Genomic DNA, 25,587 nt, shown 5'->3' with positions numbered 1-25,587 from the left:
TTTTTTTTGCTCATCTGGTGACTTAACAACATGGTAAATGACAGCATCTTCTGCAAATAATCTAAGAGAGCTACTCAGATTGTCTCCCATGTCGTTAACATAGATCAGGAACAATAGAGGGCCTATAACACTTCCTTGGGGAATGCCGGATATTACTGCTGTTTTACTCAATGACTTTCCATCTCTTACTATGAACTGCGACCTTTCTGACATGAAATCATGAATCCAGTAGTGCAGCTGAGGTGATATTCCGTAGGCACACAATTTGGTTAAAAGACGCTTGTGAGGAACACTGTCAAAAGCCTTCTGGAAATCTAAAAATATGGAATCAATTTGAGGTAGCCAACTTAAAAGTTGAACAGCATATTGACACACTGTTGTGGTCTTCAGTCCAAAGATTGGTTTGATGCAGCTCTCCATGCTATTCTATCCCGTGCAAGCATTTTCATCTCTGAATAACTACTGCAACCTACATCCTACTGAATCTGCGTACTATATTCACTGTTAATCTCCCTCTACAATTAATTCACTTCCGTACATGGCTAGTCTCCAAACATAACAGCCATGTAATGTGGTGCATTATCTCAGATGTAAGGAAAAATTAGTTATCAGTCATTTGAAAATGTTTTAGGAAACCCTACCAAAATCATCATAGGGTGGTAAGGATTTGAACTATGCTCAGGTCCAATACAAGTCCAGAGTCTTAACTACTGTGTCACCTTGCTCTAGGGTAATAGAAAACATTTTTATACTTCCAGATTTCATCTTCTTCAAGTTAATATCCACTAAACGATGTTTGCACTGACTTTTTCATAGCTTCTTGGTTTTCTGCAGCATGTACGAGATGTGTGAAAAAATTAATGAGACTGATCTGCCATCTACCAAACATTTCATTTTCTTCACACAACAATTTCATTCATCACAGCAGCTATACAGTGGCAGAATCATTGTTCCCAGTCTTGGTAACAGTCTGAAAGGCTTCAACTAGTAGAGCTTTTAAAATGTTGGTCACATTCTTTTGAACGTTATCCAGTCCCAAAATGATGTCCTTTTAAGACATTTTTCAATTACGGGAAAAGAAGAAAAAGTCACAAAGACTCAGATTAGGGGAATAGGGGGGCTTTGGAACAACAGCAATGCCTTTTGAGGTCAACAATTCTGTGATAGAAGTGGATAGGGCATTGTCATGCTGCAGCATCCACTTGTCTGCAATGTCTGGTCTGACTCAATTCACCCTTTTCCTAAGCCTTTCAAGGGCATCTTTGAAAAAACCTTGGTTGACAGTTTGTGCTAGACAGATTCCTTATGCACAGTACCCCTACTGTCAAAAAGCAACTCATTCTTGTTTTGATCTTTTATTTGCTCATTTGAGGTTTTTTCAGTTGAGGAGATGTCTCACTGTGCCGCTCCTCACTTTGCTGCTTTGTCTCAGGACCATACTTAAAAATCCAGAATTCATTACCTGTCATCATACAACTGAACCATTCATGGTCACTGGCAATCCTCTCAAGAAGATCAATGCACACCTTTCTTCAACTGTCCTTCGCTCAGCTGTGAGGTCTTTTGGCACCAGTTAGGCACAAACCTTCCACATGTGCAAAACTTTGGTCAAAATTTGATGTACTGTAAAAGTGTTAAATTTAACAGGTCATCCATCATCTTTATTGTTAAATGTTGGTCTGATCTCACAATAGCATGTATATGTTTGACATTTTCATGTGTCTTTAAAGTGTTTTCAGACTTCCAAAAATGATTTTCACCAGTGAAAAACTTGTGTCCTTGATAAGGAACATTCCTCATAGGCCTGTTTCAACTCACACAAGTCACACTTGTGGATTCCCCGTGCTTAACACAAAACTTGATGGCATAGCATTGCTCTATATTCCATTGTTCCATTTTCATTATGTGCAACAAAAACACAGCTTCACTAATGTCCGTATGATGCTGAAACTCAGACTGAGCATCAGGAAAGAATGAATTCATTGGTCTACACAAGTAAAACAACACAGCATTGCCATATCACTCACAGTGTTGTCAGTCTGATTACTTTCCTCATGCACCTGGTATCAGTGATTAGGTATCATTTATTTTCATCAGTTGTCTATCATTTTTCGGTCATGATTTCCACTTTTTCTCCATGTTCTCTCCTGCCTTTAGTTATCAACTGCAAGTTCCACTACTTTTTGTTTTATATGATATTTCTTTAATGTACCTTCTTTCTCTTCTCTAATTATACTGTGTAGTTCTTGGTCTCTGGCAATATATTTAAGATAATGGCATCATAATTTATCATTCCCATCAGCCAGGGTTTCTTAAGTTACAATTTAAGTCATATTAAATCACATATACAGTAATTTCATGTTACATTTCTGAAAATTTCATTTTACTTTGAGATCCACACAGCCCAATTTATAGAGTGAGATACTTAAAAGAACCCATACCATATCTACCCAGAGTTAGTAAATATATCTAGGTATAGTTTTTGCTAAGTTATAACAGACAACATGGCACATTTTCTAACTGTCAACATCATCATCATCATCATTATCATCATCATCATTATCATCATCATCATCACCACCACCACCACCAGCCACCAGTTCAGTAATTTGGGATGTGGCCTCTTTGAGTAAGAGTGCAACACCAGATCCCTGCAGGTTCTTACATTTCTACCTGTCTTGGACTTTCTGTTGTCAATCCATTCCAGTTGTATTTCTTAAGTCTCCATCCCATCTGTCCAGTGGTCTTCCCCTTGGTCCTTTTTTGGTAAATTAGGTTCCACTCTAGTACTTGTTTTCAGCACCTAGCATCTTTTCTTTGAGAGACCTTACCTGTACACTGCCATTTCAATATATACACTCGTTCCATTGTGTCACTGACCTTTGTTGTCTCCCTGATATTAGCTATTTCTTTGTGTAGTCCAACATTGACCTTTCCCTTCCTTTTCAGTTTACTATTAGTTTTCAAATGTATGCAAGTAATTTTTGATATTTATGGTTCCTGAATTATGACACCAGCTTACATTTTTTTAAAAATTGAAGTAGATAGTTTTTTTCAGTGACATTGGGAAGAACCTTCAAAACTCAGTTCAGTGTCATAACATTGTGGAACTTGATCAAACAGCACTACAGACCGTTTCCCTGCTGTCAAGAGAAGAGTTTCCACAAATGTCTCTACAGTAAGCATACATGTAACTCAGGTAAGGTTTTTGTGGGTACTTGTGTGCTCAAAGCCTGCTGTTGTAGTGATCAGACAACTTGCTCCTGAAGCTATTTAGACTTTCATAATGTATACAATAGTAAAAAATGTGGATATGATTTTTGTTTGTGGTGAATGTCACCAAACGGTTAGAGCAGTGGTGTGGTTGTACAGCAGAAAGTATCCTGATTGTGCCAATTCCTTACTATCTCTCTTTGCAAACATTATCAAAAAATTACAACAAACTGGAATTTAGAAGAATAAAATATGCCTACAAAAAAAGAACAGCAACTGATGAAAGAACAGCAACTAGCATTCCGTCAATAGTGACATACAATCCACATGTAACCACAAGGCAGCTTGAAGGTGCAAGTGGTACCAGACAAAGGAGTGTTCTGGAAAAATTAATGGCTACTGCACTTCAACCTGTGCACATTTCACTCTATCAATGGCTTCATGACAATGTCTTTCAAAATCAGTTATAGTTCTCCAAAAGGAGCTACAAAAAATGGCAAGTTGTTACAGTGTTTCTATGCAAGATTTTATTTCTGGATGAATCATTGTTTCCAAACCTTGTGCAAATCAGACTTCACAGTATTCACTAATGGTCAGCTGGATATCCATATTGACTGAGAAATGTCCCTGTTTTATCGATGGAACTAAATATCCACAAATATCTGCAGTTCATAGCAGATATGTTGCTACAGTTGTTGGAAGATATCCCACTGGACATAAGTCATTTTATGAAGAACAAACATGAATGATTTTTTGCCCTTACTTCACAAATAATTTCACAACTTGTTTACAGAACATTTGGTGACTTTGGATCATTCATTCAGAAAACATAAAATGGCTTGCACAAAGTAAGGGAGTGTACAAGAAAACATTAACAACTCATAAATACAGGAGATAGCTTATAACATGAGCCTGTCCTCTGATAAGTCCAGATGAATTTCAATGATTTTATAGCATGTATGAATGCTCAACATCAACATTTTGTGCACTAGATATGATAGTCATACTAATATGTACATGAATTGTGTGTGATTCATGTATTTGTTTGCATGTGGCACAACAGGCAAGATTTTTGTTGGAGTTCATCTCCTGATGGGAGGACAGTGATTTGCAGCATTGTTATCCTGTTAATATTTGATTAAGTTCCACACATGTTATATCAATGAAGTCCACCTTGAAGGTTTCCACAGTGCCACAGAAAAAGTATATAGTTATAAAAATGTCAGAATCATAATTTGACAGCCATTAATCTTAAAATCTACTTGCATACATCAGAAACTTGCCACACTGTCCACCATAACTTTGCAAAAACCTCATCTTGATGCATTTACTTGTTCTAGATATACAGAGTGGGGCAACTGAAAGTGGCCCATGTGAGTGGATATGACTGGACGTAAATATATGCATATAACCACAACCTAACAGGATGGAGCAACTGCCCATACAACCAGTTGAAACTTGGAGCACATTTACACAATTTTCATGCCTCACAGAGTTGTTAGCAGAGGTCAGTCTTGTCATGGCCCTTGCTGGCCACCCAGTTCACATGATCTGTCAGTGTGCAATTACTTTGTGTGGGTAGCCCTCAAGTCTCAGGTGTATTACAACAACCCCCATAGTCTTTAAGAATTGCAGCAGAACATTTTGGATGAGTCTGCTGCAATTCTGGTATTACATCTTCAATCCACCTTCATAAACTTGCTGACCAGGGTCCAAACGTGCCAAGAGAAGAGTGGTGGTCGCTTTCAACATCTGCTATAATCAGGCTAGTACTGTATTTCCCTTCCTCTACTGTGTTTCTTTGCTCCCTGGAACTCTGTTCTCTGGGCCACTTTTATTGGCCCCACCCTGTATTTTGTATGGCCTGTCTTAGCTGCCCCCATTATACAGAGATAATCTGTTAAAACCCTGATTGTGAAGCAAAGCTGCATCATCAGAATGCACAAATAAGACTAAAGAACTGCAGTGAACAAATTCTTATCAACCATAATACGCTGCAATTTCCTGAGTTAAGTGAATGTACTGTTGAGTATACTATGTCTGTTGAATGGGATGTTAAGTATCGTGACCTTTTAGTATGGTCATCTAAGCTTAACAGTAAAACTGCAAACACAGCATTCATAGTTTGTGAAAACAAACTGACAGTCTGAAGGGAGATAAAGAGTATTTTTGGTATGATGTCTGAAACTACCCTCCTCAGTTTCCCAACCAACAATGTAAAGCAACTATACTTTTTATTTCCTTTTACTGGAAGTAATATTATCAGCAACAAGACAAGATACAGAAGAAGATTATCAAACAACACACTCACACATCAACAAGATAACTGAGTAAAAATTACTAAGGAGTATAGGCAAATGTCATAAATAACCAGACAGAACATATTTGCAATAGTTCATTTTACTGGGAATGATAATAGTTCACTGTGTTAGCTCATCTGAGAAACAAATATAACTTTACACATTTTGTCAACAAATGCAGCAGGAAATGTACTGTCTTGTAATTTGCTGATACAGTAAAATTCAAAAGGTTTATCTAATGCTCTAAAACAAAGAAATAACTCTGTCTAACAACAGGTGGTAGTTATAGTCAGTTAAAGGAGACATAAGGAAAATCTATACATATTTTTACATACCCTAACAAATAATGGAAAGCTCAAACCATAAAATCCAACTCTGAAGTATTCTGGCTCTGGTCTAAGCTGTGTTAGAATGTTATCAAAGAAACTGGCCTGTGTCTTAAGAATTTGGCTCAGTTTAGCATAGTCAAAGAGTCTATGCTCATAGAGATCAGCTAATTCTTTGCAGAGGGGGATGCCTTTCTCCCAGCACTGCAACAGAAATAGAAAATAATGATTTTATTTTAAGCACATGATAATAAACATAGACAAAATAAGATCAAATAAATATAGAAGATAAAAAAACATACCCTTTCATTGTTAGATTTTACTCAAAATCCAGTAGTTACTGAAAAGACTGAAATAATAACAGTAACAAATATGGGAAAAACAATCTCATCAGATGTGTGAAATATAACACAAACTGCAATGAAAGAATTAAATAAAGTGCATAAAAATCTCGATTGTCTACTCTCTCCTCTCCTCTCTTCTCCTTCCACTAAATATCACATTCCAGGCTACAAAATATAAGATAATTTTTATTTATCAGTACTAATGTGTTTGCTATTCATTATCCCATAAATAGTAATATCTGATTATCAGAAGTTGGTGCAATTTCTGAATGATGTGACAGAAAAACAGGAAAATCTACTAATCCAGCCTTTGATCTGTACTATAGCAGCATCATCAAATTTAATAGATACTTGCAAATTTTATTAAAATTGTAAAGCTGATATTCATATCTCATTATTCTAACTAGTCTCTCAAGACTTTCACCTTCATCTGTCATCATCATCATCATCGTCACTTGGACAGTTTCCAGCCTCTGGTCGGGTCTGCATGGAACATAGGCCTCTCCATCGTCTTCTGTCTTGCCACCATCTCTCCATCTTCACCTAGGTCCAGTATTCTCCTTTCTTCTGGATGCATTCCTCTACTCCTTTCAGCCATCTGTCTCTTGGTCTTCCTCTTGATCTCTTTCCTTCCAGTTTCATCTTGTGTATCCTCCTGGGTATCCTCTTCTCCTCCATTCTCTTAACGTGTCCATACCATCTCAGCCTTGATTTTTCTATCTTCCCCATGTAATGGTTCCACCTTCATTAACTCTCTGATCCTCTCATTTCTTAACCTGTCTATCTTTGTCACTCCAATACTGTTTTTCAAGGATTTCATCTCACTAGTTTGTACTTTGTCTTTCTCTCTTCCTTTCATAACCCAGGTTTCTGATGCATTATGTCAGGATCGTGACATAGTATGACCAGTATATAAGCTTTTCTACTGATTTGGGATACATCCTTGCTCCATATCAGGCTTCTCAACCCTCTTCTGAAATGCTTCTGCTTTTCTCCCCCACTCGTTTATTTCTCTGTCGTTTTTTCCATTTTCCTGTATCAGTCTTCCTAGGTACTTGAAACTCTCCACTCTCCTCAATCGTTCCCCAACAGTTGTTGTTCCAGCTGTTCCTCCCTCCTTCTTTCTTGTTGTGATAATCATCTCACTCTTACTTACACTAAATTTCATCCCATATTCATGTACTGTTTATTCCCATACATCCAACTGCTCTTGTACTTCCTCCTCCTTATTCCCCAAGATCACCAGATCATCTGCAGGCACCTTAGCTTTCATCTTTCTTTCATCAGTTACTTGTGCTACTGTACTCGTTATATCATCCATCACTACAACGAAGAGTAATGGTGAAAGTGCGCTTCCCTGCCTCAAGCCACTCTTCTGTTCAATCCAAGCTGATCTCTCTCCTCCCACTTTCGCACAGCTAACACTTCAATGGTACATTTCCCTTATCCTCCAAATAATCTGTTTTGTTAGTCCTATGTTCTCCAGGGCTTTCCACACTTTGCTTCTGCGTACACTATCATATGCTTTCTCGATGTCCACGAAGGTCATTAGTAGATCTATCCCATATTCATAGTGATGTTCCTGCAGTTGTGTTACAGCCAAAATTGGACCTTCCTGTTCTAAAGCCATGTTGCTCTTCTCTCGTTCTTCCTTCTAATTTTGCCTGAATTTGTGCTTCCAAAGCCGGCCGCAGTGGCCGTGCGGTTCTAGGCACTACAGTCTGGAGCCGAGCAACCGCTACGGTCGCAGGTTCGAATCCTGCCTCGGGCATGGATGTGTGTGATGTCCTTACGTTGGTTAGGTTTAATTAGTTCTAAGTTCTAGGCGACTGATGACCTCAGCAGTTAAGTTGCATAGTGCTCAGAGCCAGAGCCGTGCTTCCAAAATTTTCTCAAAAATCTTTGCACAATGACTCATCAATGTTATCCCCCGATAGTTCTTGCACTCTTTTCTATTTCCCTTCTTAAAGATTGGGACAATTATTCCCTTCTTTCACTCTTCTGGGATCATCTTCTGTCTCCACACAATTTTCATTACTCAATATAGCCATTGTATCCCCACCTCTCCTGCTGCTCTCACCATCTCTACACTTAGCTCATCCAGACCTGGTGACTTCCCTCCCTTCATCTTTCCCAATGCCTCTTCCACTTCTCCCCATGTAAGGTCTTTTTCGATTTTCTGTTCCTCCTCTTTTTTCTCCTTGGCTTGCTCCTTCTCATTCAGGTCTCCATTCAGGTTCAGGAGTTCTTCAAAATACTCATTTCACATATTCTTGAGTTCCTCCTTATTCATTACATCTTGTCCACTTTTGTTCACAATTCAAGCATAATCTGTCATACCATTTTTCCTCTTACTTTTAATCATCCCATCTAACACCTTTTTTAAACCTTCAGTATCCTCCTCCATCATTCTGGTCCACTGTTCCATCCACTTTCTTCTTTCCTCCGCCACCACTCTTTTTGCTTCTTTTTTTCTTGCCTGATACTCTTCTCTTATCTCTACTGTTCTCTTCTGGAACCTACCCTAAATGCTCTATTCTTCTTCTGTATTATATCCTTTGTTTTATCATTCCACCAGGGTGTTTCTTTCCATCTATTTTTGTTGCTTGTCCTTCCACATATTGCTTCCATCACACTTACTAATGTTCCCTTGAATCTACCCCATTCCTCTTCTACCATTTTTGGTTCATCCTTTGGGATGCTTTCCTTTACTACTTGTAGTACTGTAGCCTGCTTTCTTCCTCCTTCAACATCCATACTCTTATATGTCTTTCCTTGTTTTCTGTCCCTTTATTATTCGTAGTCCCTCTCAGGTTCATTACCAGCAAACGGTGGTCGCTATCCAAGACCTCTGATGGTATTACCTTAATGTCAATGATGTTCCTATTCATCTCACTACTGTACAGGAAGTAGTCAACTATCGACTTTCTTTTTAAGTCTTGACTGTACCAGGTAATCATGAGGCTCTCTCTTTTCCTGAACCAAGAGTTCCCAACCAGCAAGCCATTCCTTTGGCAGAACTCCAATAGTCTTTCACCTTCCTGATTTCAGAAGCCCCAACCCTCTGATCCAAACACACTTTCACAGCCTTGTCTTTCTCTTCCAATGTGTGCGTTTAAATCCCGCATTACTATCATATTCTTCCTTCCCATCTGCTTCTGCATTTCCTCTTCAAACTCCTGCTTCTCCTCAGAAATGCAACCCACCTGCAGCACATACACTTGTATTACCTCTATGGTCGTCCCCTTGAGTGATATTTTGGTCTTCATCATCCTCTCACTTATTCTCTTCACTCCCTCTTTTAATCCATCTCTTACTATTATTCTGGATCCAGTTCTCTTTCCTCATCATTTCCACTGCAGTACAGTCAGTAGCCTTTCCTCAGTTCTCTCCTTCCGTCTCCTTTCCATCTCATTTCAGCAGTCAGTGCAGCGTCATGGATCCGCGCAGCCTGCTCCATGGAAGTCCACCTGCTGTTCTGGAGTCTGAAGATGATCCTTAAGGAATGAGACTGGTCACTCTGATTAAAAGAACCATGCGATCAAGACTGTTTTTTAAGTATCATAACCCCAATAGGTCTAACTTCCTTCTTTCCATCATGTTTATCTTCTCCTCCACCTTTCCAGTAAATGTTTGTATATTTAATGTTCCACATCTTAGTCCTCGTTTATAGCCAGTTTGTCATTAATTAAATCTGTCCGTTCCAAGGCCCATTCTATTTTTGAAAGGAGAAATCATAATCCACTGCTGGCTTGCTGGGCCTATCGTAGCTTTACCAGAGCCCTGTTAGCAACCATTTCTCAGGGTTCCTGTGGGACCTTCACACCTACCGTAGTGGTCCTGGAGCACACACAGTACCCACTATACCTCGCTCCTACAGGCAATCCCCTACTTCATACCATTGCCCACCTCCCATGACTTGGACAAAGGGTGGGACTTGTTTATTCTGGTGTAATTGGCATAATCTCCAATGTTCTGGTTATTGCTTTTTTCAGTATACTTCTTTAATTATGTCAAGATTGAGTTGTTTTGAAATAGCTATCATATCACCTATTTACTTCTACCTAAGTAATATGGTAAAACCATTTTCATGAAATAATATAATAATGAACCTCAATTAATTAGATTAGTATCTCTCTTGCTAATGATCATTTACTGAAATTCTGTTCATGTTTCTGCAAGTAAAAGTAACCACCAACAGTTCTGAGTAGATTTTTGGGAATAGGAAAGAAGCTTTAGTAGAGCATGAAGTGAGACTGTAGCAAAGTGGAGGCATCAGAACACTCCATAAATGTGGAAAGGTGTGTAGTACATCTACATCCTCATCAGTACTCTGTAAACCACTGTACAGTGCACGGCAGATGGTACTTCCCATTTCACCGTGTACTAGGACTTCTTCTCATTCAAATAATGTATGGAATGTGGAAAAGATTACTGTTTAAAGTGTCTGTGCATGCTGTAACTAGGTTAATCTTGTATTTTTGGTCCCTAAGGGCATGATACTGTAGCATATTCCTAAATTCCTTGTTTAATACTGGTTCTTGAAATTATTGACGTAAGCTTTTGCAGGATAGTCCACATCTATCTTCAAGTGTCTTCCATTTCAAGTTTTTCAGCATTTCAATAATGCACACCCATGATTCAAACAAACCTGTGATCACATATTCTGCCCTTCTTTGCGTACATTCAGTACCTCCTGATAGCCCTGTTTGGTATGGGCTCCACACTCTTGAACAATACTCTAACATGGCATGTTTGTGTGTTTTGTCAGCACTCTCCTTGTAGAAAGGCTTCACTGTCCCAGAAATCTACTGATGAACCAAAGTCAGCCATTTGCTTTACCTACAATTGAGCCTATGTGATTGTTCCATTTCATATGCCGACAAATTGAGACACTCAGGCATGGACACCTACAGTATTTTTTCTTGGGGAGAGGCAAGGCTCTAAACTGCAATTTTTAATGAGTTGGTCAGTTTCAAGATATGTCATGCCATAATACCAAATTTTACAGATTATAAGACGCACTTTTTTCTTCAAAAAATGCCTCCAAAATTAAGGTGTGTCTTATACTCGAAATTAATATAAAAATGTCCAGTGTTTGATTTAAAATTCCTGCCAGCATTAAAAATGGTCATGCATTTGATGCCATGGGAAACCAGATCTGTCTGACAACACTAGATTTAACTGGTAGCAGCAGTGCACCAATGCAACAAACATGAGTTGCGGGGATTCACAAGCTTGTTAACAATGTCTCCCTTCCACACTGCCATCACAAACCCAGAACGCTATCTAGGTCATTGCAGTCTATGATGCCTTTGAATTTGAATTGAGTTGATTTGTGTTATTGCAACAGTACAATATTTTTGTTAGTTGCTAGTTTCATAATGGAAAGAAATTAAAGGTATTCATATGACGCGAGCTATAAATTGAGAGTAATAGCATATGCAGAAGAACATGCAAACAGAGCAGCTGAGTGGCATTTTGGCCCTTCATGAACGGAAAAAACCTTTAGCAACTGGCAGGCTAGTAAAGAACAACTGAAAAAAATGAAGAAGGCTCAGTGTTCAAATAGAGGACTGACTGCAAAATGGCCAAAACTAGAAGATGATGTATTGAAATGGGTTCAAGGACATGATCAAAATGACATTGGAATTCATACAAAAACGATTCAAATACATGCTCATAAGCTAGCACTACAATGGAACTTAACAGACTTTAAGGGTGGAGTTGATAGGTGCAACAGATATATGAAGCGTCATGGACTTAGCATCCAAAGCAAACCAAAATAGCTCAGAAAATGCCACAAGAGTATGAAGAGAAAATATTATCTTCCTATTGCTTTATTATTCAACACTGAAAGAAAACTAGTGTGGAACTAAGCCAAATAGCAAATATTGACAAAACTCCACTTACATTTGATGTGCCAAGTAACAGAACTATTGCCATGAAAGGTGCTAAAACTGAAAACATGTGGACATGAAAAAATGCACTACACTGTTCCCCTTTCATGTTGTGCTGACAGTACTAAACTTAATCCAATGATCATTTTCAAGTGCAAAACAGTGCCAAAACCTTCTGAAATTCTGCCAGGTGTTGTTCACATACATGGCAAGAGTTGGATGGATGAGGCAGGTATGAAATTATGGATTAACAGAGGTTGGGAGAGAAGGAAAGTTGCTTTATTGAAAAACAGTTCTCTTTTTGTGCTAGATCAGTTTAGTAGTCATTTGAAAAATTCTGTGGAAGAGAAACTGAGTTAGGGAAATACAGAGCTTGCTGTTATTCTGGGAAGACTTACTTCAGAACTGCAACTTTTTGATATAAATAAAACATTTAATGTCCATATGAGAGAGGTTACAGAACAAATGAATAATGAATGAAATCCAACATGATTTCACACCAAAGGTAGCTTTAAAATGACCTACAATCAAACAAGTCTTAACCTAGAGTGAGAGAAGACATAAAAGAAGAAAGCTCAGATGACAATTGTCAGGGAGTTTAAAGGTCAGTTTGGTTTTATAAACTAAGATTTTTTTAGTCTGGCTTTGTAGTTTTATAATAAAAATGGTAAAAATGTTACTTTTTTTTTTTAAACTGCTTAAAAATTAAGGCGCCTCCTATAGTCCAAAGCATCTTATAGTCAATAAAATACAGTAACTAAATTTTAAGGTGACACAAAAAAATTATTATAACCTTGAGAATTGATGGCTATCCACTCATTATATGAATAAAAATTCTGTAGCCTACTCCAAATTCCATGTGGTGGGCAAGTGTCCTCTTGGACCACTTTGCAGATGCCTATTCAGCCAGATATTTGTATGAGTTGACTGAATCTAGTTATGACTCAATGACACAGTAACAAAAAGCATACCACTTTTCATCATACTGTGTTGTGAAGTGTACAATTTTACATTTCTAAATATTCAAAGGAAGCTGACAGTCTTTGTATTGTTTTTAAATCTGATCAAGATCTGACTGAATATCTGTGCAGCATTCTTTCAGGCAGTGTCTCATAATAGGTAACTGCATCACTGGGAAAAAAACATTACTTGAGAAATGGAAAATACAGTAGACACACTTAATAAAGGAGTTATCAACCATCTACAAATTATATTATTTATGTGGGTAGTTGTATTATATGGTAAACGAACAACAACAAGAAGGAATAGCAAACTGAGCTGGAGAATATAACATATCTTTTACTAAGGAGAAACTTCTGCTGCGAAGAAATGCCATTCTGGAGGCAATGGAAAAGAACCTTGCAATGACATGCACAGGTGCTGAGTGCAGATTGTACCGTAGACCTTCCTCTCTCATCGCCCTCCATTCTCTACCATACACTCCTGCTCCCATTCTAGACCACAAAGTAGAGTACAGAGCAAAATTTTACAAACTGTTATAAACACTCACTTAATATGTGGTACCACTATAGGTTAGTCTACAGTATTTTATCACTCTCTTGTCATTTTTGTGAACACTATCACCACTCTCAAATCCCTCCCAGTGGGATCAATAGAATACAATGAATGCATAAGTGATGAATGAACAATAAATGTTGCTGAACCTACTCACTTTAGAAGATCTGCAGACACACAATGCTACAAAAGTGAAAAAAAAAAAAGATTTGTACAAAGGCTATAACATATCTTACCTTTCCTCGGTCAAAGTAATGAATAATTTGCTGATATAACTGCTCCTTTCGCTCCAGCTCTGTGAGACCAGGATAGTGTGGATCTGATACAAGTGTTTTGTCTGACCAACTTAGCTGGTCGGCATACAGCTTCATTGTAAAGCCAGCCTCTGTATAATTTTCAGCAGGCAAATGCAAGTCATGCAGCTTGTAAATGTATCTCAGATACATTTCTTTGCGATTTATTTCATTTTTATAAAAATTCTGAAAGAAAAAGGTTACAATTAAATTATAGCTTTAAAAATAGAGTGCGATTAATTATGGGTATCTAATCATTTACCAGCTTTGTAAATATATTGCATAATAATAATAATAATAATAATAACCTTTATTAGTCCATAATAACATTACAGTATGGCAAATTGTCATCTTTTGTACATTAAATACTATTACATAAACATTTATAACCATTTATGTATTTTTATATACAAATGCAGTATTAGCAATAATGAAGTCCAAAAATCTTTGAGTTAGTATAAACATACTATAGGAAACACTTGTTTCAATTTGTCCTTAAAAAGATTTCCACAAAGTTACTTTATGTTATTTGGCTACTTGTTAGCTGCAAGTAGACTGTGATCTGCAGCTCTTTTATTATTCCGTATCCTATGATAAGCACATCTGGTTTGAGTATTGTAATTATGACTGTCCATATTCATTATATTTGTTTCTTCACTCTTTTTTATCAACATACTTGTCTTAAGGATATACTATTCTAACTGCTCTTTCCGGTAGCCTGAATATCCTATCCATGCAGAGTGTGTGTGCCCCACCCCACATTTCAATACCATATTGAAAATGCGAATGTATTAATCCATAGTGTATTTGTTTAAGAACAGGAGAAGTTATTATATTTATGAGAGATTTTAGTAAGTTAACATTGCAACTAATTTTTTTACTGATGTGCCTTGTGTGCTCTTTCCATGTAAGATGTTCATCAATCACAATACCTGCATATATAAGTTTATTGGTTGTTTCAGCTTTAGACAGTGATTCAATATTTATGTCCACTTGAGATTTTTTACAGTCTTGTACTTATTCAATGTAAGTTTACTCAAGATTAGATGTTCTGTGATTACATCAAAGTTATCTTTATTGTTTTGCATTTGTGGCTGTTCAGCACAGTACAAGATAATAAATGATGTAGCGCCAACATAGTACACTACTTTTGAGTTTTATGGCTCTGTTATGTCATTAATATACACAAGAAACAAAAATAGCCCAATAATTCTTTCCTGTGGGACTCCACAGCTGTGAGTCTTCTATGTAGATTTTACTTTGAGTATTTTATCTTTATTCTTAGAACATAGTTTATCATGCTGTCTTCTATCTCAAATATAAGAACTTTAAGAAATTTAGTTTAATCCTCTTATACCATAAGTTTATACTTTGGATCAAAGTACTGCATGATTCACAGAATCAAAGATCTTAGGCAAATCCAGAAAAGTTCCAATGTTGCTGCATATTGCCCTTTCCAGAACCCATGCTGCAAGTTATTTAGAAGGTCATATTTACAGCAGAAAGCTTCCATTTGATATAAAATTACTCTTTTCAGCAACTTGATAAGTCAACGAAACTGTCTTATGATTATTTATGTCAGTGGTTGCTTCTGTTTTATACAATTGTCATATGTCAGAATTCTTAAAAGGTCAGGAAATGCCTCCTGGCCAATTGAACTGTTTAAATCAATTACGAATTTTAACTGAGTTTATTTTGTAGTACTGATTCATCAATTTATTCTCTGCAAGCCATATTAAACTGTTCAGTAACTGTTTGGTTCCCATTACATTCAGATTTGTATTGACTACACATATATGTGATGTAGAAAATATCCCAGTAAATTCCATTCAGTAATCCTTTTCCTTTGCCTGAGCTTCTGCCCATTGTTTCAGAGGCATGATTTTATCAAACATGTTTAATTTCATTTTACCCATAGGTATTCACAAACTCTTTCTAATGTAAACTCAACATATGAAATTCTTATTGAAACAACAAGCAAAGACTTTCATCTTGGTTTGTTGCACTGTATAAAACAAGCACAACAGTTTAAGTACATCAGTTCTCTTAATGTTGCTGTCAAACTATTTTGCTTGGACACTTACACTGTCACCTAGACTGTGAATTGCACAATGAAATCAAGGGCTACATGTGGGCTTTATTCTCCTTCCTCCTCTTGCTGACACTTTTTTAAAGAAAATTGTTTCTTTGGATATTTCACTTTATTGTCATGAATAAAACAAGTAAATAATGATTACTTTAAAACTCTGTATAGACAGAATTTTTCCAAAGATTTTGCATGAAGTAAAAACTACAAAATTTCACTAATATCAACAAAATCTTTATGTCAAACTGAGAACTTTCCATGTTACTGTTATAACGAGAGTTCAGTTAAGTAATTACTATTCATAGTTGTGGCACTGATATTTTTAAAAGTTCAGAAATTGATATAACCGTAGTCAGATTTAGGTTCAGAGAAACTTTTGCTTCAAGTAGTAGAAAGAAGTCTGTGTCCTTCTTCTTGACTCTTGGCTTCAACAATATTTGTGTTACACCTCACATATACAAGCAAATTAGAGTTTAATTGCAGAAATTTCTTTCATAGGTGAAATATGTCAAACAAAAAAGTAAATTATTGAATTACAATGTAATTTGCAGTTGATGGGGTGACACACTCAATTACTTAGTTATTTCCCAGAAAACTAGATCACAACTCTTCCTCCATGTTCTATGCCATTTGTCATTTAAAGCATTAGGTGTGAATTACAGAACAATAATGCCATACTGGTTATTCTGAGGTACAAAAATCTAGCTGCTCTAATTAACTAAGGATAAGTATTAATTTCTGATTTAACTAATTTATTTTCTAATTTCACTTTGTGAATCATTTTTACAACATTTCACAGTCATATAATGAATTTCTCATTTAACCACATTCATTATTGTTTCCACCGTTTTCTGTCATACACATTCACTTTTACATCAACAGCAATTGATAAGTGGTCACAGATAAGATTGAAACAAACAACTGCTTACAGTTCTGTAACTTGGACAAGAATAATTTTAGCAAGGTGCATATATCACAGCCCAAGTCTTCTTATTAATCATTTTCTGATTGTCTCACAGATATGACAAAAGAAAACAAGTAGATTAGCATTTGCTGATAATTGCCTGACACACATTCACAAAACAGTTAAAACTAAATCCATAATGTGGTACAACTGTTAAAACATACCAAAAATAATGATTGCCTGAAAATCTAGTATACTGAGATGAAGACTTGAACTGAAACAAATTATGGGATCTAGACCAATTCTGTAAAACTTTTTTTTTGAGTTGGCAGACAATGGAGAAATGGACATATTACGAAGTACAGTTATCACTTCCATAAATCAAGCACTGATATGAGCAGAGTTCTATCAGCGCTGGTATAGAGACTGATAATTAAAGGCAGCAAACTTTATAGTCATCTCATAGACTGACTGGAGGTCAGATGGTGAATTCAACTAATATTATTGCTCACAGGACATGTCAAAGATAAATGTGGTAGTTGCTGCAATTTTGTGCAAAACTGAAACTTTAACTCAGTTGGCTGCATGAAAAAAATGTCTGTTGTTAACTAGCATCTTTCATTTCCATCCCATTATATAACATCAGTCCTCTTAGCTCAATGTGGAGTTCTTATACTGTGTGGTAATAAATTAAAGTGCAGCTACTCATGGAGGTCCAGAGTGTGCTTTATCTATAGTTTGGCAGCAAAACTTGATAGATATGCTAATTCGTTACTGTAGAAAATCAGTTTCAATTTTGGCCACCAGGTGCAAGTCTGGCACTGTACACTGTTTGTATGACAGTATGACATCCACACTGTCATTTTACATGTCATAATGTGAGTGAGCAGTGTGGCTATTGAGAAGAGAGACAGTGATCTGGAATTGAAGCTATTTGTGTTAATGACAACAGTTGCAATGTCACAATGAGAGGGTGTTGCCAACTGAAAGGTCTGAGGAGAGGCACAGTATCATTAAATAGTTCAAAGAAAATGATAATGAAATTTGAAAACACAGGTGAGCTTGGTGTGGCACCTGGAAGAGAAAGGTGTCCTATCCCAGTGGAAATTATTCACAAGGTTGCTGTTGCTGTAACTGACCACGGAGGATGTGCCCAAGGTAGTGCTAGTACCAATGCAATGTCATGAAATTTGTCCACCCATTGCCAACAGTATAGAAAGTTTTGCAGTCCAGTCAGTGCAACAACTGGAACCTCATGTTCAGCATCAACATCCTGAATTTGCTCTTCAGTTTTCTGGCAATGATTGAAGTTGACATGTGACTGGGCAATATTGTACAGAATGATGAGGCACATTTTACACTACACGGTGCAGTGAATACACAGAACTGCTCAATCTGGGGTACCATTAAACAATGTGTTGTGCACAAATAGCAGCTGTACTCACCATATGTGACTGTGTCATGTGGATTCACAAGCACCTTTATTCTCGGTCTGCTCTTCTTTGAAGAGAAGACATCCAGAGCACCTGTCAGGTGTACCATGATATGTACACGTTATCAAGACCTCTTTGTCCAGTACCTGTTCCCCACTTTGGAAGAGAGTAAATGTGTGGAAACAACTTTTTCGTGCAAAATGGAGCAACACTTCATGTTCACTCACTCAGTGAAAGATCTGCTTAATGCAACCTTCCATGAATGTGTTATTTCCAGGGGTCCTCCAGATTCATGGTCTGCAACATCACCTGATCTGAATCCACGTGACTTTTGGGTTTGAGGATATCCAAAAGAATGCATTTACCAGGGACACATTTGACCTCTACCTGATCTGAAGGGCAGTATACAGGAACATGTTGCTCCAATTCAACCGGAATTGCTGTGAGTAGCTGTTGATCATGTTGTTTTACAGATGCAGCATCTCGTTGATGTCTCCAGTACCCATATTTAACAAATGGTGTAAGCTGTGATTCATAATAAAATCAACATTATGCCTCTCTCACTTGTTTGACCTTTTCTGCCCACATCCAGGCAATATTCTGTGGAATGACGAGGCACATTTTACACTACATGGTGCATATGGAAACATTTCTATACATCTTTCTTGCATTCACAGTGTCAAATTTGCACCTGATGGCCAAAACTGGAACTATTTTTTTCCCAGCATAGGTCAGTTCCACCTTTAACACATTCAACCAAGCTTCACTGCCATATGATAATTACAGTCCACACTGGACTTCTGTGAGTAAATGCACTTTTATTGTAACCACCTGGCATTATCAACAAATTCTTGTAGTTGTGAATCAGCCGTTATGAATACATAAATCTACTGACAAGAGACTATCTGTTTATATTCCAATTAATACAAAAAAACACCAGAAATTAATATTAGAATAGCTATTTTTAATGGCCAAATATAGTTAATGGTAGTGTAGTGACTCACAAGAAGATTGACAGTGCAGGACATTCGTTTGTCCCTGTTCTCATCCCCCTGTATGACACTTCTGTAGTCCAGCAGCCTCTCCAGCAGTCTAGTAACAGAACTTATGAATGCTGCTCCACTGTCTTTCCAGGCAGGGTCTTCTGACTGCACACGCTCTAGGAGTCTGTGGAAAAACTTGGCATTTATTTCATGACCAAAAAAATATAAAAAGAACTTCATCTTTATCAGTCTCTGTTGTCATATTTCCTTTTTTAATACACGTAGCAAATTCTGAGATGGTTAATATTTTCCTAAATTATGAGGTAAATCACTTGGGGATTAAGTCTCTTTACAAGACCACTGACATTACAGTGATATTGCACAGTAACAGCTAAATCAAATGGAACAAAAACAAATGCAAATGGGAAATGCTAGCAAACTTTATTCAGCAGAATAATAACGTATTTTCTCTTGTATATTTATTCACTTTCAAGCATTAATTAAGTAAGTTAGGAATACGAGTAGTAGAATGGCCCAGTGACTGAATTATATGATATAAGATTATAAGACACATGTATATGAGGCCTTTTTAAAAATTAATATTTTATTCATCTCAGAAATATTTAATTCTTGTTTCCTTGAAAGTACTCCCTTCCCCTATTCACGCACGTATTGCAGTGGTGTTTCCACTTCCTCAAGCAGCCCTGGGAACCTTGTCTTGGAATGTGCTTAAATGCTTGTCATGAATGATCCTTCTTGTTGTCGGGGTCTTCAGTCCGAAGACCAGTTTAAAGTAGCTCTCGATGCAACTCTGTCCTGTGCAAAGCTCATCATCTCCAAATAACTACTGCACGCCACATGCATTTGAAACTCCTTACTGTACACATCTCTTTGTCTCCCTCTGCAATTGCCCCCCCCCCCCCTTCCCAACACATACACACACTTCCAAGTTCTTTCTTACCTCTAACAGAATTACAGTGTGGCATGTGCCAGAGTGGAAGTAAATTTTTATACATGGATTCCAGAGAAGATGGCATCTGAAGCAAGATGCTATATGGGTGTGCTTATGCAGCAAACAATGGAGGTTCTGAGTACCATTCAATGGCTAGGTGTTCCATTTCAGAGTCTATAACTTTTCCTTTATCTTTCCCTATGTATAATGAATTTTCTCTTCTCCATGATCCATAAGATGAGTAATTAAAAAGTCCCTTATTTAATTACAAAAAAAAATTAAAAAAACAGTGGAGTTGTCACCTGCATTATAATTTCTCTTACAGTGTCACATTTCAAAAAAGTTCAGACTAATGTACACATTGTTGTCTTCCACAATTTATTGTTAATGTCCAAAAGAGGTCTCTGCCAGTTTAATACTAGACATAACAATTTTCAAGTTTTCTATAGTTTGCTATAGAACAACACCAGAACTACAAGTTCAGGATGTGCATAATTTCCTTTTTATAACTGCTTCAACAAAAGCTACTACTATTTATTTCTACAAAATCAAAATCTTACAGCCATGCAAAATAAATTAAAAAATAAGATCAAGAAACTAAGGAGAAAACTATGGAGGTGTTTTATAAAATACAAAACATTGTTAAATAGTCATAAAACCACACTCATAATACTCACAATGATGAAGTGATAAGTACATACACATTTGCTGAAGATCATAAATGTTCTTTAGCTTTCAGACCAAGGTTATTTATTCAAAGGAGGAGGGTTAAGCTCAACAGACAACGCCATTGGCTCCATATGAGAACACATGTACTAATGACTATACATGATTTCTTTCCCTCATGTGTTGCCATTTAGTATTATAACTTCTATTTTTTGCATTTTATACCAATTACTTAGTTATCTATTGTACAAAGATTCCAAAAAACAATAAAATTATAATGCTGTGTGACATGCAGTAGCATGCAGATTATATCATGAAACTAAATTTTGGCTGTCAAGTTTACACAAAATTTGAAATACATTCCAAATATTTTTCAAGAAGGCTAATGCTATATGCAGTAATGTGGAAGCTGCCCTTTACTTTTTTTTCTTTCTAAATCTTCATGCAATTAACAGGCACATAATAATCAAGTTTAGCATCACAGGTACCCCCAGCAGAGCTTTTCTGCGTGCTGTTGCAGTGAACAAGAGATCTACTGAAACATGGGCAGAAGGATTTGATATTAAATCATAAGGATACACTACCAATGAACCAAATTAACACAAAAAGAGAGAGAGACAAAGAAGGATTTGTGTCAGTGGCTGCAAGATACACACAAATTTAAATACATACTTACACTGCACTTAAGTGTTCCCTTGTTAGCAAGAAAGAAATAATGTATAAAAATTACTATTGGAATAATTGAACAAGAAAATGTAGTTTAGCTATGATGCTGACTGAAACTGACTGAAATTATTTCACTATGAACTTTCATGAAGTATTTATAGTAACTGATATCCAATTAATACTTTCTCTCATTAATTCTTTCTTTTAGAGAAATTAGATTTTTATGACATTGTAAGAAAATTCTTTACTATGAATTCTATGTCTTCAAGGAAACACAAAACCACATACCACAGGAAAACATTAAGAACTCTGAAATTAAAAGAAAAATGTTTTTTACACTGGGGGAGAGTGTTCTACTTTGGTACACTTTTAAGAATTTTGCCTCTATCCAGCCTTGTAATAGAAGTTTAATATATTTTCTTATTCTATTTCTAAATCATGGTATTCACTTTTTCCATGATGCAGTCTTTTTCTGAAATTACAAAAATTACTTTAGAAAATAAAGATTTTTCCAAACGTGAAAACATGTTCCAACGTACAACATGGTCATGTACCTACGAAGAAATATTCAACTGAAATTTAAAAGTGTTGCAACTTAGAAAATCTTGTCAATAGTCTATCTGTTGCATTATTACTGCACTACACACCAATAATCAGTTAGCGAAATCAAATTAAGCAGAAGAATTATCAAACACTGGCTACAAGTTAAACACATTTTGTAATAGAAGCTATTTGAAACTAACATAAATTTCTGTTGTCAAGGCAGGTAAAAATATTAAGACATCAAAGAAATTCAGTTCATTTGCAAGTATCATACATTCCACAGTAAAGACCGCCTTCTGTTTCAAGGTATAAGATGGTGCACGACCAACAAATTACAACTCAACTGTCCACATGTTATGTAAATAGTTCTAGAAATATATAGCATTTCACTCACCATAAAATTCTGAACCTGATGAATTAACAACACTTTCCAAATAGTTTTAATACAGGTTGACCTAAAAATCTGCTAACATTTGGAAATGCACTAATTCATGGAATAATGCAAGTAGAGAGGTAAAAATTGACACACAACTGAAATGACATGAGGTTTTATTGAAACCAAAACTAATGCAAAACCTGGCTGACAGGTGGTGCTGGACAGCAACATGTCATTGTGACTGCATGAGAATCGTGCATAAAATGACCTGTAGGGAGACAGAGAGTCAGCAGTGCCAGAAACCATGGCATGTTGACTTTACCAGAGAAAGAGCTCTTAATGAAGCTTTCCTATCAGAATGGAGAATCTGCTAGTGCACCTTTATGATAGTATCACCATAAGAAGGGTACTCTCATGGGTAAAGCTCATGTTACAAGTGTCACTATGAGGAAAGTGATCACGAAGTTTGAAGCCACAGATTGTTTACACCACGGGCCCCACAGTAGGTGACCAAACAAAAGTGCTACTGCTGTTCAGACAGTTTATAAGAAATGGAGACTTCAGCAGGTTATCTTCACATTATGAAGTCAGCATTCATGAAGTCACATGTTGCACAGGGATTCCACACACACATACAGTTTCAAAAGCACTAAGACTCATGCTCCAATGCTATCTGTATAAAATCCAGGATCATCAAGATCTGTAATCCACTGATTTTGTAATGTAGAGAGCATTTGTGGTGCAGGCACTTCAAAAAATGAAGGAAGATGACAATTAATTGTCTAATGTGATGCGGACCAACGAAGCCCATTTCACACTCCACTGGTCTGTCAATAACACAACTGCAGTATTTGGGCTACCAAAAATCCTACAACTGTCATGGAAACCCCATTGCATGATGAGCAAGACACAGTATGCTGTGTATTCACATCACATCATGATCAGACCCTTTTGCTGTGAGGAAATGCCAGGTGCTGTTTTTCAAACTGTTAGCATGATGGATGTGAGGTACACTGATATGTTACAGAATCATATCAACCCTAGCCTGACTGATAAACACCTGCTGGGAGGTATGACTTTTATGTAGGATGGTGCTCCACTCCTTATTGCTACACATGTGAAAGAGCTCTAGAGCACATCATTTGGTGAAGACTGGGTGCTGAGCTGCAACTTCCATCATGCTTTGCTCCCAGTTCCCCAGACATCTATCTGGGTGATTGTTGGTTGTGGGGTTACCTCAACTCACAAGTCTACTGGGAGCATCCAACCTTAGTAGGGATGCTAAAAAACAACATCCGATGGCAAGTTCTCATCATAGCTGCTGATATGGTGTGCAGTGCTACTCATAACATTGTTTATTGACTACAGGTATTGTTGATGAATATGTTGAGCATTCGTTATAAAGAAAACCATGTTTGCTAAAAACTGAATTTTATGCTAAGTACTGTCTTTGTTTCAATAAAACCCCATGCCATTTCAAGTAAGTGTGTCAATTTTTACCCCTCTACCTATATTGTCACATAGAAGAAGGTCAAATTAGATGAATGACAAACACTAACTTCACTTAACGAGGGTTTATTCAGCACTTGCACATACAATAGTGTGGAATGAACTGCCTCCAGCCAGAACACATACAGTATATATACAGCTACAGAACCTTCCAGTACAATGATTCTTGACATTTGTGGATACTTCTAGAATGTACTCAAACCAAATATAGAAATTGAAATTGTACAATCCAGGTGAGTTTTGAACCCACAACCCTCCATTAAACACTCTAGTATAATAACCACTACACCATGGAGCTACTCAGCTTCTTATGCGACATTGTTCCCTCCTTAAGTGAATAGCGTCTCAGTGTTACATTGTCCTAGTCCGGGATGAGTCATCGGTCCTGCAAACTCCAACTCCTGATGACTGATTCTCGATCTAGCAGTGATATTCTTAGAACTTCTTTTGTTGTTATGCTCTTCATCACCTTTCCACTTGTTGCCTGTTGCTGGAGCTTTGAATTTACCCTGGGTTGCAGGATCCTTATAGGGCTTCATTCGAAGACCATGGACCGTATCTCTGACCTTTTGCCATCTTGTGTCGGGGTTGAAATCTTCAACTTCATAAGTAATATCAGACAACTGCCTTACAACCTTATAAGGTCCAAAGCAGTGCCTGAGGAGCTTCTCCAAGAGACCGGCCTTCCGAACAGGAGTGAAGATCCAGACGAGGTCACCAGGTCGGCAGACAACAGGGTGGTGGCTCACGTCATACCTTTGGCAAACGTTTTCTTGAGCCTGCAGTGTGTGGAGTCGAGCTAACTGCTGAGCTTCCTCAGCTCTGGTTAACACATGGCTGATGTAGTCGTCGTCCATGTCATCAGGATATAGTGGAAACACAGTGTCCATCATAGTAATCGCCTCACGCCCATGCACCAGGAAAAATGGCGTAAATCCTGTGGTGTCTTGTTTGGCGGTGTTTTAGGCAAACATCATGAAAGGTAGCACCTCATCTCAGATGCTCTGCTCAACATTGACGAACATTGATATCATGTTGGCCAAGGTCTTATTAAGAGGTTCAGTAAGCCAGTTAGTTTGCGCATGGTAAGCAGTCATCATGTGATCAGTAATGTTGCACCAGCGGTTTATCTCTGTCACAAGATTCAATTGAAAAACTTACCCTCAATCCGTAATTAATGACCTTGGGGCATCGTGTTTTAATACAATGTCTTCCACGATGAATTGGGCTACCTCGGATGCTTTGCATTCCTTCACTGCTTTTGTAATGGCATAGTGTGTCAGATAATCAGTGCAAGCAATAATCCATCTATTACCACTAGCAGACATTGGAAATCTTCCAAGGAGGTCAATCCCACCATGCTGGAAAGGTGTTTTGGCTGGTGGAATTGGTATGAGTTGGCCAGGTGGTTTCTGAGGAACTGCCTTTCTCCTCTGGCACTCTCGACAGTGTGACACAGAGTGACGGACACTCCTAAATAAACCTGGCAAGAAAAATCTCTTTCAGATTCTATCGTATGTCTTAATAAATCCTAGTTTTCCGGCCTCAGGTGTGCCATGGAATTTCTGCAGAACATCC

The 25,587-nt window shown here is 37.3% G+C and overlaps 1 protein-coding gene across 1 annotated transcript in view; it reads right to left on the bottom strand.

The window, feature by feature from the left end:
- The window catches only part of LOC124555196 (dedicator of cytokinesis protein 3), a 448,693-nt gene that overhangs the window by 59,600 nt on the left and 363,506 nt on the right, over positions 1-25,587 (bottom strand). The window contains exons 21-23 of the mRNA XM_047129040.1: positions 19,319-19,481; positions 13,835-14,077; positions 5,849-6,043 (exon numbers count right to left, since the gene is read on the bottom strand). Of these exons, the coding sequence (XP_046984996.1) occupies positions 5,849-6,043; positions 13,835-14,077; positions 19,319-19,481 (601 nt within the window). The remainder of the gene's footprint in view (positions 1-5,848; positions 6,044-13,834; positions 14,078-19,318; positions 19,482-25,587) is intronic.

This window comes from Schistocerca americana, chromosome X (assembly GCF_021461395.2).
Source record: "Schistocerca americana isolate TAMUIC-IGC-003095 chromosome X, iqSchAmer2.1, whole genome shotgun sequence".
Taxonomy (NCBI): domain Eukaryota; kingdom Metazoa; phylum Arthropoda; class Insecta; order Orthoptera; family Acrididae; genus Schistocerca; species Schistocerca americana.
Note: the sequence above shows the minus strand (reverse complement) of the source record. Positions and strands in the feature narration are given on the sequence as shown.